General features: G+C 40.3%; 1 protein-coding gene across 3 annotated transcripts in view; it reads right to left on the bottom strand.

Moving 5' to 3' along the window:
• HIVEP2 (HIVEP zinc finger 2) overlaps nt 1-17,614 on the bottom strand; it is a 136,711-nt gene that overhangs the window by 13,361 nt on the left and 105,736 nt on the right. For all 3 annotated transcript variants that reach the window (XM_066178994.1, XM_066178992.1, XM_066178995.1), the window contains 4 exons: nt 13,089-13,133; nt 6,201-11,823; nt 5,287-5,441; nt 116-291 (listed from right to left, as the gene is read on the bottom strand). In XM_066178994.1, coding sequence (XP_066035091.1) covers nt 116-291; nt 5,287-5,441; nt 6,201-11,612 — 5,743 coding nt within the window. In that variant the 5' untranslated portion in view covers nt 11,613-11,823; nt 13,089-13,133. The remainder of the gene's footprint in view (nt 1-115; nt 292-5,286; nt 5,442-6,200; nt 11,824-13,088; nt 13,134-17,614) is intronic.

Genomic DNA, 17,614 nt, shown 5'->3' on the forward strand with positions numbered 1-17,614 from the left:
AACACAACAATTTTATTCTGAAGAAAATACTCTCCATGATTGCAATGGGTGATTGGATCCCAGAGGGAAAAATAGCTCCAAAAGTGGCAAGAGTTCAACAAAAAGAGTCAAGTACCTTTAGTTTTGAAGGCAAAATTGCACAACTTGCATACATAAGGCCGGACATCAGTGTGAGTGCGGATATGTTTTTTGAGCATGCTTGGCTTTTTACAGCGAATGCCACATTCTTCACAAATATACTTTCCTCGGCCACGTCCTCTGACATAGACATAATCCTCATTTGATTTATACCTGTTGGAAGAGAGCAAGTATTTAAGTCATACAGACTCTAGGTCTCCTACATGTACAAACATCACTTCTATGCATCCGATCCTCATCATCAAAGCAAACTCACAGAAGTTCAAAGGAACTACTGAATTTATAGTCCGGATCTCATAAAGTATTTGGCTTTTAGAGAAAGCACTGGTCCCAATGTATTTAAACAATATGAGACCAACAGGTTGCAGTATGAAAACAGTATAAACACCTTGTCAGGAAACCAATGAACAACCATTCCTATAGACACAACTCCAAATACAAGCCTGCAGGTTGGATTTATTTCAGCCCGCTGTAGTCTCGTACAGCACAGACATTTACCACTGACAACAGTGCTGTTTTGCAGCGCGGTGCATTAAACAATTTTAGTGTATTTATCCCTTGGGATCAGATAAATCACATCCTGGAAACGCCCATTAATCATAAAGGGAACGCGGATGACGAGCAAGGATGTATGCATGGACATCAGAGATGCCTGACATTCCCAAAGATAAATCGCTCCCTAAAGAGACACCAAGTGAGTTCACTCAGGTATGTGATGCTTTAGAAATAAATTGTGTATGTCAAACATGGATGCTTTGAAGAAAGCCATCAATGACTTTTTTCTTAGCACAGACATAAGCTTTCTATGCTATTTTTGCTGATCACGTACTGTGAAGTTAGAAAACAAATAAGATATGAAAATCTACGTAAAGCTGTACATTGCCTTTATTATCATGCTAAATTGTTAATACTAAAATCTAAAAGACTTCTGGGCATTCCTTTGGGGGAAAATTCCATCCTCATTCATCCAAAGTAAAATCCAGGAAGTGCAAGAACTGAGAAATAATAATTTTTCTGGCCTCTGTCCTCCATTGCCCTCTTCCTAAGCAGCACAAAGTACTTTCAGTCATTCTGTGGATGCACAGCCCACAAAATATCGTTGGTACTGACATTCAGTACTTTAAATAAAAAGGGACGGTGTGAAAGATTCTGTTAATGTGATGATAACTCTACGAGAAAAAGTGGCAATTTTTTGGGTTACAGAGCTGGAACATTTTTCAAGTGTGCTGTTCTTAGATGAACACTTTCCCATATGGTTAGCTATATCATGGGCAATATAAATTCTGAAGTTATTATCTTAGAAAAACATATAACAGTGTCCTGTTCTCAAGTCCACCTTCTTATTTTTTAAACACATTAGCTCCTCTTTCAAGTGTGGATGCCTAAATTCAAGTTTTTCATCTCATTTCCAGCAAAGTTGTACCTCTCCCATTTCCTTCATTGTCCCTGGCAGCATGGGCAAAACTGGCATAGTCTAATGTAATTTAATATTTAGTCATCTCTCTAGCAGGTTTTCTGCACTACATTTTTGGGATCTTGGTTGTCTGGCTGCCCTATTTCCCAGGTTCTCCTTCATTCATACACACATGCCAATGACTGCTAGTCATCTCTCTATCCACTGCTTCATCAACTACCGCCAAGCTTTCTCCCACAAAGAAACAAACAAACAAAAAAAGCCCATTATTATTTTTATTATTTGAAATAATGCCATTTTATCTTCTCTTCATTTCTCCTTACACTCTGATTTTGCTGGGATAGAGTATACCATACCACCCCTGATTGATACTGGTAAGATAAATGCTGTGCTATTACATGTGCTTTTCTGTTGCTCCATCTCTGCTCTTCTTGTGCTCGACCTCATTCCACTGGCTTCAGTCACCTGTCAGATCCCATTGGACACAAAAACAATGCTAAAACATGCGTCTCTTCATCATTCATATAGATGGTTTTTGGCCACAACTGACCTTGACTCTTTAAGTATAGCTTCATCATAACAATGACTGTAAGAGAAATGACACACACAAACCTGACATTTAAAGAAAGGCTGGTGCAAAAACTAAAAGACCAGAAGTCTGAGTCTATGGTGATTATCTTTTAGACTTCAGGAATATTCTGTCTAACTGCTAACTTGTGCTTCTCTCAAAGCTTTGAATAATTTCCCCCTTCCTACTATGTTAATGCCCATGTAACATTAAGAACTTTGCCCACTGCTGCTCTGTGTTTGACTAAGATCGGACCCTTGAGTTAAAAAGCATTAACAAGTCTCAGAGTCCTGCAATTTCTATCCAAAATGTTATTTTATTCGGGTTTAGTTTCAACTAGAGTCTATTACTGATAGATATGAAAGCACAAACATAAGCAAACCGTTGAATTCTTGCTGTCGGCTGATAATGTCTTTAAGCTAGGTGTCAGAGGAGCAGGCATGCTTGCCCTGTCCTTTCTTTCTTTGCACACCACTAGTAACTAACTGTACTGCAACAAGTACTGAACTACTGAACTTCAAATTACAGCTTTCCTTTGAGAAATACTGCTTCATATCCCATCAGTCACATCTGCAGTCACAGATGATGAAAAGCAGATTTTGTGATTCAGGTAATTTTACTTGAATCAAGCCACCTGTCAGTGGTAATAACACACTGGTTAGCTTCTTCCTTCCAAACTCCCTCTGCTACGACGCTTACAAAATGCTCTTGATGGGCTTTCTGAAGTGAGGTGGTGATGTGCTGTGACATCTGGTGCTACTGGCTGACAGCTGGACTGGATGATCTTAGAGGTCTTTTCCAACCCTAACCACTCTATGACTCTGTGATCTACTTTTTGCCTCAATTCTGATTCTGCTCCTTCATCTTCTCACTCATCCCCAGCCCCAGCTATCTGCCTTCTGCCCAGATCCACCCCACCTGCACAAGGCAGAGCTGCACTTCCCTGCCAGGTACTTCACACCTATGAAACAAAAGCAATCACAAAGCCTAAGGAAACCCATTACCCATGAAAACCGAAAACCAAAATGAAAATATTCTGCTGAAACAAGATATGACCATCCATGTTTGTCTATCCAGGGGAGAAAATGTGACACAAAGACAACAGACATTTGCTATATATTTCATTGCACCACATGCTGGGAGGAGATGAAGATGTGCTTGAAGAGGGAAGAACAAAATAGCTCAACAAACAGCCAAGAAAAAGCAAGCATAGAATCCCACCCATGTCAAAAACTAGCTTTAAGAAGTCATAAACAGTAACTTGAAGAGAAGGAAAAATTCAATAACCAGGACAGAAAGCAGTGCTAGGAATGACAATAATATCTAAGGTATATTACATTGATTTAAAAAATAGCCAAATGAATGTCTAGAATGGAAAGAATGAATCCATTCTTCCACAAATAATTCTTGCAAAATGTACCATAAAGTTATGATGGTGAGTAAAGAGTGAACCTACTGACAGTGCATCACCTCATTTGCTGAAGTTTTGCAGCTTATGCTTCTGTTGAGGAAGTCCCAGTCTACTGCACAGGTTATTTGTTCTCCCCACTCCAGAAAATAATGTGCACATCAAGGTTTCATATGTTTTGTTTTACTCAAAGGGTATCTAAACATAGCCAAGTATTACTAGGAGGCATTTCTAAGTGAAGTGCGTATGATATGATTTTACGCAAACAGTTTCATAAACCTTATTGGTGTATAGGAAAACTTAAGGTAGTGCAAGTAACACACAAAATTTCTTGAAGTAAGTATTAGATAGTAGAAGCTTTTTACAGAGTGATCTGTTGCAGTTCACACTCATCTGAATCCTCCTTTAAGTTGCTTTCCTTGACACACTTTTACTCTTCTGACCTCTCATCATGCAGCTTACATCAAGGCAGACTATCTTCAGCTGGGTCATCCAATTTCAGAAATGGTACATAGTGGGAAGCAGGGTACAAAGTGGGTGTGAGTTGAAGCTACAGCTCTTTAAATTTCTTGTAAACTTAGGCTCACCACTGAATTTGGGTCACTCCTGTAAAGCCAGTCAATTGGCTTAGGTACTAGGATAAGGTACAACTACAGAGAACAGTCAGGATAAGGGTGTCTGGGCCTGCACACCCATAAAAATCTCCAAAATAACTTTTTCAGTCTTTCAGAAAAGATACAGGCTATACTCCTTCAGTGTTGCATACCACAGAGAAAGGCAACAGTAATTTCATGGAGATTGTTCAGTCTTAGACAAAAAAAAAACCACGTCAATGAAGGACAACTGAGATTTTAAAGGGTACAAACTGACAGGAGAAAGAAACGGATGTATGAATTTCTCACATCTCCCTCCTGACCTCTTTAGTTACCCCAATAAAACTGTATTGTGGGACCATCTGAGTTTGGCAAGACTGAAAAACACATCTCGTTTAGCCACTTGACTATGTACTACTAAAAATTGGCAACCTAATTGCATTGTGTCAGAATTCTGCAAAAAAAAAACTAAACAGTATCTTCCATTTTAGAGTATGCTGCAGAGACAAATGTCTATTTAATTTTCTTTTCCTAAAAAGTTTCTTAAGCCTCAGAACAATGTTAATTGGCTTTACCCTCTTTGTTACTTGTTTCTGTTATCACTTGATTGACAGATTGCCACAGTAAAATTAAACATTGTTTTATCAACCATACATGAAAAATCTATGGATTAGTCTTAGATGCCATAGATTTCATTGGCATCTTACATTTTATGTCCAAAATCCAACCTCAGTAAATAACACAATATTACAAGAATAAGACTAAGCACGCCTGGTCAACCTGTTCAACTGAGGGGAAGTACATAGAGCCTAAAAATGGAAACACATCCTCATGGAAGTCATTAAATACAAAGAAATAGCATAGAAAATATCAAAATGTTAACAGTTCATCCACTTCCTTATGACTTAAGGAATTAAAATAACAATTTTGAGTGAGTGCTCTCACACAGATGGACAACAATTGTCTTAATAGCAAAGTAGAGTGAGTATACAGGTACCCTGCAGTGCATTTTAAGACTGACAAATACACAAAAAAGAGAGACTTGGGAGCTACACGACATGGCAAGAATACAGGAGACTGTTCACATTCTAATTCATTCATATTCATTTTCAAATGTCTTTAAAATGACAGGCTGAGCTTGAAATTTCCAGTTATATTTTCTTACCCTCCTTCAAAGATTTTAATTCGTATCGGCTCAGTTTGTTTGGATGTAATGTCTTTATCTCCATGAATGTCTCCTTTTACTCTTTCTTTTATAATATTCCCCACTACTTTCTTTTCAAGCTTGCTGCCAAACAAGAAGAATGGCTCGTGTTTCATCTGTAGAACAAAGTCAAGGAAGGGTGTTACTTCTGGAGCATACAATAAACGCACACTTCATTTCAAATACTTTTAACATACCAGGTCAAAGCCAAACTCTCAAACTTTTTGGTCCAACTCTATGTGATGAATTGATCTGTCCCATTTAATTTGATAGAGAGTAAGAGAGGAGGCAACATGGACAAATTTTTATAAGAGTCTTGACAGAAAAGACAGTACTGTATCTTTCCTCAGGAAAAAAATAATCATGGAAAATAGATACGGAGAAGCCTCAGAAGGTAATTTACTGCCATTACAGAATTTTCCCTGGCACCATTAGCAAATGCTTAATCCATGAGGAAGAGTCAATATGTAAAAGACATTAAATGGATCTGAAGATCCTTACTCAATTTTATCTTAATCTTTTCTTACAAACGCACATGCATGTTTGTGTCTGACGCTGTTTAAATTGGGAAAAACAAAGGGCAAAATAAAAGGAGATAATGTATCAGGCTCTGGCACACATGAAAGGAGGGCCTTAAAAGCCTCACCTTACACATCTGATTTTGAAAATGGAGACAGAGACAGAGACAGCAGAAGTAGCAGAGCTTGCAGAAGGATAAACTGAGGCTCAAAAGTTGTCTTGGGAAGATGTTGCTGGCTGATTTCCCAATGGAGGAACTTTTTTTTTTAAAAAAAATTAACTCACATTTTACAGTTTACTAGAAATTTCTCATATAAACATATATGAATTTAATTTTATTAAAAATTCTTATTTACCTGAGCAAACTGCTTCCATGCACTTGATGATGTCAGTTTACCAGCTCCAGGTCTGTGCATAGCAGCCAGGGTGTAGATTTCTGTGGTGTTTTTTTGCTTGGACCTTAAAAGTGCTAAAGTGGTCTTTGTACTTAGCCCAGATGGGTTTGGGTTACAAGAACTTATACACCATGAGGCATAAACAGAAGCTTTGAGGGTTGGTTGCTGGGTGTAATTGGGTTTCGTATAGTTTAAGAAACACCAGCTGACAGTAGTTGTAGTACGCAGACTTGGAAACTGAAGGATCTGTTGAAAATCTGCTACATCTGTCAGGAGAATGGTTGAGGTTGTGACTTTCCCAACAGTATTGGATGACATCTGCACTAACATCCCAAGAGGTAATTTTTGATGTTTCAGTTGGTCTTCTGCCTGAATTTCTCCTGGTGGCAATGAAGACCTCTGTGGACTCATACTCATATCTGAGGCTGTTTCATCCACATCCAACTCTTCTGGTGAGTCTCTTCCTTCAGATGGGCCACTGGACTTCTGTCCCGGTGATGCAGAATCAAAACTGGAAAGTTTCTCTCTGCTCAGTGGGAATGCATCAGCTCCTGCCATGCTGACAGGTGGGAAATCTTGAGATGTCGACGATGACAGTGACGAAGAGGATGACATGGATGGCAGACTTTCTTTTGGCTCAGTAGCACAGCTCTGCCTCACTAGTTGCGGCTTCTGCATTCTTGGAAAATCTTTCTTTATATCTGAGTTAGTCAACTCAACTGCACTTAGTTCCTCAACTATCTGCCCATACATTTTTTCTTCTTTGACGCGTTTCTGCTGCTTGGTCTCCATGAAGAGCTCCAAGCTGCTGGCAGGGGAAAGCATTCGTTTGCTTCCTCCCAAGGTAGAAGCCATGTCAGAAGTGGAAGGCAAACACAAGGGAATTGGTGGCTCCAGTCCAAGTGGAAGTGTCTGCGGCACTTTCCACAAAGGATATTTTTCTAGTCCTCCATGATGACCCAACATCTGAGCTATGTTAAATCCAATTCCTTGCATGGTTGCATTAGTTGCCAATGTTCTTTGAGAAACTGTCTCATCGACTTTACAAATTACGATTGCAGGACTGTTGCTCTGTCCAAGGATCTGGGAAATGCTTGTGTACATGACACTACCATAAGATGGCACGTGGGTTTGAATCCTGACAGGAACAACAGTTCCTGGCAAAGACTGTACAGATCCATCACTTGGTGAGTCAAAATCTGTCTGAAGATGCTGCTCAGAGGAGGTATCTGTTGGTTTAATGCTGTGGTCTGACTGGTACTTAGCAAGAGTATTTTTTGAATATGGCCCAGATGTTCCTGAGTAATGCTGGTATGCTTGCTCTTTAGCATGCACATAATCAGCTGCTTTCTTTCCAATAAGCTCAGGTGCATGTTCCAGGTGATAACTTGGAGGTACATCTATTTGGAAAGCCTGTTTGACGTAAGATTTCTGCAGTTGTTGTACAAATGGATGCTGGAAGTGCAGGGGCTCTGTGCAGGACTGCCACAAGATAGGCTGCTGAGATGGTGGTAAGTGAACCATGCAGACAGCTGGATAGGGGAACTGAAACAAGGTGCTATGAATAGGGGGGAATGGGACTTTTTCCTGATGTGCAAATAGCTGCTGCTGCTCTGATGGATGTTTGTTAGGAATATAAGGTGCTTGTTGGATTAAGGGAGTCCTTAACATTTCTGGGCTGTCTGCAACAAGAGTCTGTTGCTGGACAAGGTGGGATGAGCTATTACTAAGCTGAGCACAAGAGCCAATAGCCTGTTTTCCAGAGTCATCTACCTGAATGGGCTGAAGTACAGAGGAAGGGGAGTGATGCCAGACAAGCTGGGAAGAGCGAAGACCAACCTGTGAATGTTCCATCTGCTCCTGCTTTATACTTTGTTCTGTGCTCTGATCAGTCTGAGAAATCTCTGGAAAACCACTGAAGGAAGCTTGGCGAACCAAGAAGCATTTCTTCCTTTCTCGGGATGGAGACAATGCCACAGTAGGTGTCCCAGCTGAAGAGGCATGAGACAGGTTCCCATAATCAAAGGATTTACTTCGGATCTCCGGGATTTCAGCAGCATGAGGACAGGGCATCTGTTCAGATGAGCAGCGTCTCATTTCCCTCTGATGGTGATGCCCAGGGACGGAAAGTGAGTAAGCACCTGCTGGAACTGTTAAAAACTCAGACTGTTTTCCAAATTCATCTTGTTTGGGAGGTGTGATGAATTTCATATTCTCTTCTCTTTCAAAGGACATTGAAAAACTTGAACTGTGGGACAAATTACTTTCTTGGCTCGGGCTGCGAGAGAGACTGGTACCTGTAGACTCAAAACTGGATTCCCCAGAGGAGTGCTCCATGTCAGCCAGTCTTAAACGCTTCTTTTTGGGTGGTAGCTTCTCAGCTGGAAGTTGAGAAAGGGTTTCACTTCTCTGGGGCCACTGGAATTCCTCAGTGGGTCTCTCCTGCTCTTTACTCTGCACTTCTTTATCTTTTTCGGGCTTGTCTGGCTCCTCCGTGACACGAATTTCAGGTACCTGTATGTTGTGCTGGCGAACCAACCTGGGCTGCATGTGACACGGCTGAGGCTGCTGGGATGGGGATGGCTTCCCAGTGTCAACATTTTCCATCTGTGGAGCTCGGTCTGGGCTCATTGGGGACTCACAAATCTCACTCTCGCATGTTTCAGATGGTGAATACATCTTTTCCTGCTGGCATGCAATATGTTCTGTAGATTCAGACCTTTCAAATGAGTTTGGCCTACTCAATGAATTTGTGTGCTGAATGACAGAGATGACATTTCCAGGGGGCTTTCTAACCAGTGATTCTGCAGTCTTTTCTTGCTCTGCAGTAAGGGGTGAGTCTTCCAAAGAAGCTGCTGGACTTCCGGACTGCAAGTAAGGCCTGCACATTTCAAAACGCTCCGCATGGCAATGGGGAGCATTTTCCAGGCCTTGAAGGGCGAATCCACTTCTTGGCACTTCCGGAATTTGGGATTTGGGATCTAAGTCCAAAGATTGAATTCCCCCAGGGGTGCCAGTTGTACTGCTGCAAATCATAGGACTGTCTTCTTCATCTCCAACACTCTCCTCTTTCCTTCGCTTTCTGTTTTCAAAAGTTGTTCCAAGCATGGATGGCACTGACTGAGATTGTCCAAGCGCATCAATAAAAAACTCTCCCCCTTTGTTCATTCCACCTAAGGATGGTGAGTCCCTGTAGTTCTGCTTCTGAGCTTCAAATTCTTCCCACTTTCTGTAGTGCTTTCCACTGGCATCATAGTCATAAAAGGTCCTGTCTCCTTTCTTCTCTTTTAAGGATGGTCCTCTCTCACCTGCTGTCTGTCTGCTGGAAGCAATAATGATATTTTTTCCTGGTCTTCCATGATAGTCTGAATCTGAGTGTCCCTCCTGTACAGATGGCAGTTCAAAGGCAGCCTGCCTTCTCAACATTCTTTGGTGGGATATTCCCACTGTCCCGGGATAAAATACATCATCAGAGCCAGTCATCTTCTCATCAAAAGAATGGCTTCCTCTCAGAGACGGGGGAATACTTAGGCTGTTTGCAGAAGAGGTTGGCATGGAGTTACTTCTAATAAGAGGAGAGGAATCTACTGGGGGCTCTAGAAGGACAGGCACATCACCCTGCTGACTGACTTGGTACAAGTTGGATTCACTTTTGATGGATGATGTGGTCTGGGATTGTCTACATTCTGCATTGCTGCCTGGATAAACTTGTGTAGACTTAATAGTGCTCAAATTACTGGAGTCCATGAGCTCCTCTTTATTTGGAGTCAGGTGAGAAATATGTTCCTCAAGTATCTTGATATCTATTCTGTTATTTAAAAGAGGTGACGGGTCTGTTTTGCCCTTTCTACCCATTAAACTGTGTTCCTGATTTGTTGTGGCTACAGTTAGTGCTGTTCTTTGATTAATCCTATAGAACTTCCCAAAAATTATTTCCTCGTAAGACTTTGCATTAGTATTTGGTGGGCTAATTTGCTGCTCAGCGCTTTCTGAGCGGGAAAAATAGCCAGAGTCAGTGCTTCCCTTACTGTGTGGGCTCAGGAGGTTTAATGACTGCTCAGAATCTTGTCCTTTTTTCTCTGACAGTCTTAGTGCAAGTCGCTGTTTAACTGTATGAGAGTCATCAGACTTGGTACTTAAGGATGGGGTTTGCAACATATCAGAGCTAATATATGGTGAACTCTCACTGGGTAACTGAATCCCACTTTTAGGGATAATCAGAATGGGGACTTTCATTGGCCCCACCAAGGACTCTTCCATGGAGGAGTGAAAACCACTCCTGCTAGCAATGTCCAGTGGGAGCTGCGAGATTGGGCTCAGTTTGTCAGACCCTTCCACTAGGAGTGAGGTCTCCTCATCAGTGTCTGTGCTCTGCTCTCCATCTGAATGTATCTCAGCTTCCACATCGATGTAACTGGCATCGAGGTCCAACTTAGAGACTGCTGACTCTGTGAAAGGTACCAACCCTGCCTTAATTGCATGGGCATGTGACTTCCTGTGTTTGTAAAGGTTGCTTTTCGTCTTGAAGGAGAAACCACAAGGGACACAAGGGTATGGTCGCTCACCAGTATGAGACCTAATATGCTTTTTAAGTACACTAGGTTTGGCACAGGCCCGATTACAGTAAGGACAAATGTACTTGCCAGGCTTTTTGGGTTTGTGCTCTTTTTTGTGAGCATCTTCTGATTGTTCTAAAGATTTCTGTGAATATTGGCTGTATGCAGGGTTCAAACTTGAAATCTTCTTCCTGGAGAAACCTCCACTATGGCTATGCATATGAAAAGGAAACAAGTCCTCTGAGGCAACTGATTGCAAGTGGCTAGGAAACTGCCATGGAGGGCCTTCCAAGCTCTGATGTGGCTTTATGTTGTGCAAGAAACCTTGTGGCAATGAATGCTGTGGAAAGGAAAGTGAATGTTGACATGAGTAAGGGCTTGGACGATGCTGTGGATATTGCTTCTCTGTGACTTGCTGTGCAGCTTCATTTGATGATACCAGTTTCCCAGAACTAAAAAGTTGTGCTGATGCCGTGTTTCCTACTTGCTCGTGATCTATTTGTGGTTGCCGCTGTACTTCTTGACTGCCGAAAGTGCTCATCTTAATAACAGCTGAATGTTCTTGCCTCCATCTGCTTGGTACTTTAGCAGTTTCTCCAGACCTTGAGGTAGCTTTTTGCCCTATAGCTGTGTCCCCAGAGTCCATTTTGTTACACAAGGTCTTAAGTGCTAGTTCACTTGAAAGCTGTGCAGACACATGGAGTGTGCCCAAAGCTGTGCTTTTTAAAGTTTTGTTGCTCCCATTTTTCCAGGGCTGTTGCAAGTTCACAGACTTTTCTTTCTCTTTGGAACTTTCCACACAGTAGTCTATAGGCATTAGATTTGTGTCTGTGCACTAATGAGAGTATTACACAGTTCTGTTCTTGGCATGAACTTTCCTAAACAGTTTGTTATACATTTGCAAAGACTTGTTATAGCATTTGGACATGTTCCATTGTTATTAAATACTGAGATGCAGAATGATCCAGAGATACTTGTGATCTCCTAGAGCAAAGTTCTCTTCATCTCTTCCATGGTGACACAGCTATCTGTACAGAAATATAAAATAAAAAAAAAAAAAAACAAACCCACAGACATCAGTTAGTACAGCCATACTGAACAACATTGATGCAGTCAGGTTGCACTTCTATTTAGCCTTACATGGAAATTACTGAGGGACTTCAGCAAAGGTAAATACATTTCACAAAACTCCCTTCTGTGAGCAGACACAGTAAAGACTGGCTCCAGAGACTGCACACAAGCATAATCACTACTCCATAGCAGCTCTAGGAATAGAAAATAGAGACCTACACATTCCAAATTAATCAGTAGTTCTGGAAGGCTTTCAGGAGACAGTTTAAAGACTTGATCTCAAAAAGTCCACCATATATTTTCAGAGCTCTTTCAGCAAATCACTGCTGAAAATAGAAGCCTAACACTGTGAGTGGGAATTACCTTATCCAGTGTTACTCACGTAGGGTTCAGACACGCACTTCAGTCACCTGGCCTTCCTCTCAAGTCAAAGTAGTTTGATCAGAGATGAAATCTTTCCATATCATGATAGATGATTTTGACATAGAGGTTCTCTATGCACATGGCTCTCCACTATGGAGATGCTTTTTTCTTACAGTCAACTAGTCAACTTGGGGTATATACCCAGTATTGCTAAAAAATTGCTAAAGTGAGGTACTTCTTACCTTCGATCATCTAAATGGTTTCATAAGGAGGTGTGGTTCAACATTCTAGACTACTCTTAAACAGTCGAAAAAGAGACACCAAACTGGTATTTCAAACACAGCACTACTGGTACCTTTCCCTAACTCCATCTTCAAATCACTATGTTAAATCCTTGTGAGAATGTGACGCTAGATGTAAAGGATGTATTAGAAAGACAGTGCTTGTGTGACTTTAGCAGTTTAGATTTCCGTATTGAAACAATTCCATCCAGGTATACATGCATATTTAATGCTTAAATGCAACAGGTTTCCACAGTTATATTAAAAAGACCAAAAGCTCAGAGGTATGATTTTCACAGAAAAGTACAGCATTTGAATTTGAAGTAGAACGTTTGCTTTCTGTTTTCATGTTATCCAAACACGGGACATTTTCTGGATAAAATAATGACAATTATAAAGACAGCCACAATTTAACAATAGCAAGGAAAAGGGTAAAAAATCAGTATTAGAGATACTGGAATACTTTTCATACCTACAGCAGAGAAAATGAATTTGGCTTAAAGAAAGAACAGCAAAGTGCAGGAAAACACAAAGGTAATAGGCACTTAGGATTCTTTTTTTCAGTATAAAGTAATTACCTGCATCTTCAAAACATCTAATAGGCATGACTATCTTCAAATTTCCTGTGGAAAAGAAAAATAAGAAATTTTTGATATTAGGTACAGATGATGACGAAAATCTTCTTTACAGTAGAGGTCTGAAAATTTCATATACTCATCCACTGGAAAATTTTGTGTTGTGTCTTAGAGGCCTGAGCAATTACATTGGAAGACTATAAGCCTGCATGGTTTTAAAGGACTTAGGTTTCTAATGTGTAGATGAATAACAGCAAGTCTAAACTAATAAAGTCCCACTTTTCTGAATCAGTGAAAACGGAGCTGCCAATGTACCTCTTCATTCCTAGGCCTTTGTTAAGCCTGGATTATCCCTGAATCCCCTTGGCAAATTCCCTTTCAATGCCTCTCTTCAGCTAATACTTGTAGACTCCAGGCCTCTCATTAAATGTTTCAGGGACCAGCACAAACTCCTGGTCAAGGTGTCACCATTCAGGGACAAGAAAATGCAGTGAAACAGGAGTAGGTGTCCAAATTAGTTAACACCTGTGTGATACTACTACAGAATACATGGCTGCCTTCTCAAAGACAAAACTTACAGAACAAAATTAGAGAATACATGGTTAAAAGACTTCTGACTGCCATGATTTGCCACCTCTCTGACTGTCACTACACTGCAGGCTACTCTGTATTGTTGAAAAGATCAGCTCAGAAAAGAGGAGCCTGAACATCATCTCATTGCCTTAAGGTCATTTCTCCCATCAAAGGAGGACTCTCCCTTTTAGTTTTCAACAAATCATTCCTCAAAAACAGATATTTGCTTTTATTTCATTGAAAAGGATGTTTGTTCAATTGTGATAACAAAAGCAACAATGACAGCAATTCTTTATGCCTTTTATTTATGCCAAAAGTCAGAGCATCTTTAAAGAAAGACCCTAACAGCTGGAACATAAGCTTCAGATTAGGGGATATAGACTATTGTAATGATCCTCAATTAGCAACGATCCGAAAGAAGTTAGAGCACTCATGTTTTCTCCATTGAATAGCACCAAAAATGATAAAAAACTAAGCTCCATAAAGGAAAAAATCAACAAAAAATTTAAAAACATTTTTTAATTCTTTATAATTAATCACACTTTCCAAGAACAAATAGACTTAGCAGAGCCTGATAACTTGAGACAAATAAAATCAGTACCATGCCACCTGATATGAATTAATTACTAGTAGTAAAAATAATATGTCAGTAGTTAGGCCAGCAATAACTGATGGCATGTTGGTTTAGTCAAATTTTTTTTTTTAAATTTTAACTATAGAGAAACCCCCTGTAGTACAAAATAAGAGCAAGTTATCAAATGCAAACCAGAATATTTTGGGTCATAATGTCATTTAACTTGGATGTTCTAATGGCTTTTTTAAATAGCTCTCTTGTATGATTCACTAAAATAAAAAAGAAAAATGCAATCCAAATATATAGATATAGATATATAAAATTTCCTAATTCACTTCCTCAAATGAAAGGTACCTGTCCAAATGGAAAAAGAAATCCTTGTGCAGAAGTTACATTATATCAGAAGTGGTTACTGCAGAGCAGCTCGGCAGGGGCTCAGGAGGAAATGGCAGGTTAGTGGCCAACCAGTTCCAGTAGCTGAGCTACAATCGCAGGTCGCTAATGATGCCAATACACCAGCACAGATGTAAAGGAAAATGTGTGGCTTGAGAAGGCAGAAACAGGGACAAGAGTGAATGTTCTTCCCTGAGAGAACATAAAGTTATTTTCCTTCTTCAAAGAAAAATACTCTTCTCCTTATTAGGCAATTCTGCAAATGGTGAAGGAGAAATTTCTGTAAGATGGGAGCATCCTTTCTTTTCCATACTCCTTTTACTGAGAGCACCGTTATAGAAGAAATCTGCCAGTCACAGCAATGTGCTAGCAGTGGTTTTATTTCAGCAAAAGATGATGCTAATATACATCCAAAAGTTTCCCGTTCTGGACTGAGAATTCTGTTACAGAGTTAAAGCCATTCTTCAGTCCTGCAATTTCAGAACATTCTACACAATTTTTCAACCTACACTATGAAACAGGTATAGACTAATTACAGGGATAATTGATGGCTTAAGCATGGCAAGAGCCACTCTCCTGGGGAAAATAAATCCCTTTCCAGAAAGAATATCATAATTTCTGGTTTGGTTTGAGCTGCCACCCATCCTGTGTCAAAGATGGCTTTAACATTATTTCTCTTGCTCTTTTTCCCCTCCCTAATGGAAAACTGGCCTAACTGGAGAAATGTAAGACACTGCAAAGCTAGTTGGCATTCTGTCTGTTTTGTCCAGTCAAGACTCTATGTCGTCTGGCTACATCCACAGCCTAGCTTAAACCAACAAAAGACTTCCATTTTTCCAAGTGATTAATGTTTCTCCTTTGCAAAAAATTGCAAATATACTTTTAAACATTGTTTTTCATCAAATGCATACTATTCAATAGGCAGAAACTCATTATATTTCAAGTACTACCTATTTAAAACCAAGGAACCACGGATGATAAAAGTGCACAGTTTTTTCAATACCTTTGACACGGCTCAGCTCTGCAGAGTGAGTAAGAGTAGCCCACCTACACGGATCAGAAGCCATATGGGAGTTGCACGGAGCACATTGTTTGACAGGAGCTGCAAAGTCCTTCCTGGCTGGGGGCCAAGCCAGGTTTCCTGACAGGAATGAGGCCCGAGAGCCAGCTCCCCTAGTCGCATTAGCTGTGCTATCTGCCTGCTTCAGAACAGGACATTTCACTTCTATGAAAACTTTGAACATGAGAAGATTACTTGGAAACCAGGAGCTGCATTTATGTCAGATGCACCTACTAAATCAAGATCTTCAGGACTTTTGAGAAAGGAACATTATCCTATTGCTACTCTTTTAAAGAGAGTGTCTTTGTGAGCTGTATGCAGGGGATGTATATCTGATTGACTGCAGAGCTCCAAGATTATTCCTTCTTTTCTTTTTTTTTTTTCTCCTTTTTTTTTTTTTCAGACCATTAAAATGATTACACTCAACAGCTTTAAAATAAAATTTGGCAAAATATTACTTTTACTGCTTCTCAATTTGTAGCTCATATTACAGTTCTTGCAAGTGAACAAATTGGAAGCTTATGTCTTCCAGGCTAAATCCTGAGCGCACCATACAGAATAAATATTGACTCTAGCGTAATGACTAAGGGTCAGATCCAACCTTGTTTTAAATCTTTTCTGTCCAGCTCTGCCAGCACAAAGCCGACCCAAAACCACAGTAACTGGCCCCTGAAGAATTTGTATTCTACAGGGCAAGTGTTAGCACAGACAAACTGCAGTGGCTCCTATGAAATCCTTACATTCATGCACAGACCTCTGCCAAGACCCTTATTAGGCAAGTCTAGTTTATGTCTGGGATAAGCCCACCAGCCTTAGAAGAGGAGCCACCTCTGAACTCTTCCCCACCTGCAACTGAGAAGAAAATTGCCTTGGCCTTTCAGGAAGAAAGACAGCATACTTTCAGCTTGCTGTCCTACATAGTTTCCTTTGTCCGACTAATAAGATTCCCCAAAGAACTGCTTGGTGCTGATATCCCAGTGAGCAATGTAAGAAGACTGGGATCGCTAGTAAAACATGGACTTACAGTTTCTCCTGCATAGGCAGAGTCATGGGTGGGCTAAGTTTGAAGAAGAGCTCTCAACCAGCACCCAGTGTGCACCTCTGAACTGAAGGATTTAAGTGGCATGAAGATAGGTAAGCATTTGTTCATCCTTCTTTCCTAGGTTATATATTCATTCATGGGCTGAGGATGTTATGCAGCAACATAACAAAAAGAATGCAGTCCTTGGGGTGTATAGTTTTGGCATTTTACACAAATGAGAAAAAAGGTGACCAACTGACACTTGGCAAAGTCTGAATTACTAGGGAATGGGAGCCTGCCTGTGCTTTTGCTACAGTTTGGCAGGAGCAGTAAGACATCATTTTGCACATGCAAATCAAAGAAGGCAGCTCTTTTAAAACAGGTTAGATGTATTTATTTTAATCTACCACTTTCTATCTTGTAACTGCTGTTGTTACCTCTTCAGATTTGAAGATGCTACTCTAATTTGTTAATTTAATTCCACCCTTGATGTTCTGTCTGCCCTCTGGATTTCAGTACTTTATTGAATATATTGCCACTCTCCAAAACCAGCCAGAGAACCACAGTTTTGGAAAAACCCTGAAATATTTAGAATACTACTTATGGGTTTGGTTGGGTTTTGGGGTTTTTTTGGGTGGTTTCTTTGGTGTTTGTTTTTTTCTTTTTTAATTTGGGCAGCTGAACTAATTATTACAATATACTTTTTAAAATGTCATTTAAAAGTACCCTCCAATACAAACCCAAACACAGCTCAGCGAGTACACGCAGTACACAAAGATCTAACAAACTGTACTTAGCTTACTTGAAGACAAGCTACAGGGCAGGATCTGTTCTCCATTGCTATATTGTGCTCACAAGGATTCCCCAAGAAGCCAGGAACTGAGGAGACTCACTGAGAGGACCCAGTT

This window comes from Chamaea fasciata, unplaced genomic scaffold (genome assembly GCF_029207755.1).
Source record: "Chamaea fasciata isolate MVZ Bird 193981 ecotype frontalis unplaced genomic scaffold, bChaFas1.0.hap1 SCAF_3, whole genome shotgun sequence".
Taxonomy (NCBI): domain Eukaryota; kingdom Metazoa; phylum Chordata; class Aves; order Passeriformes; family Sylviidae; genus Chamaea; species Chamaea fasciata.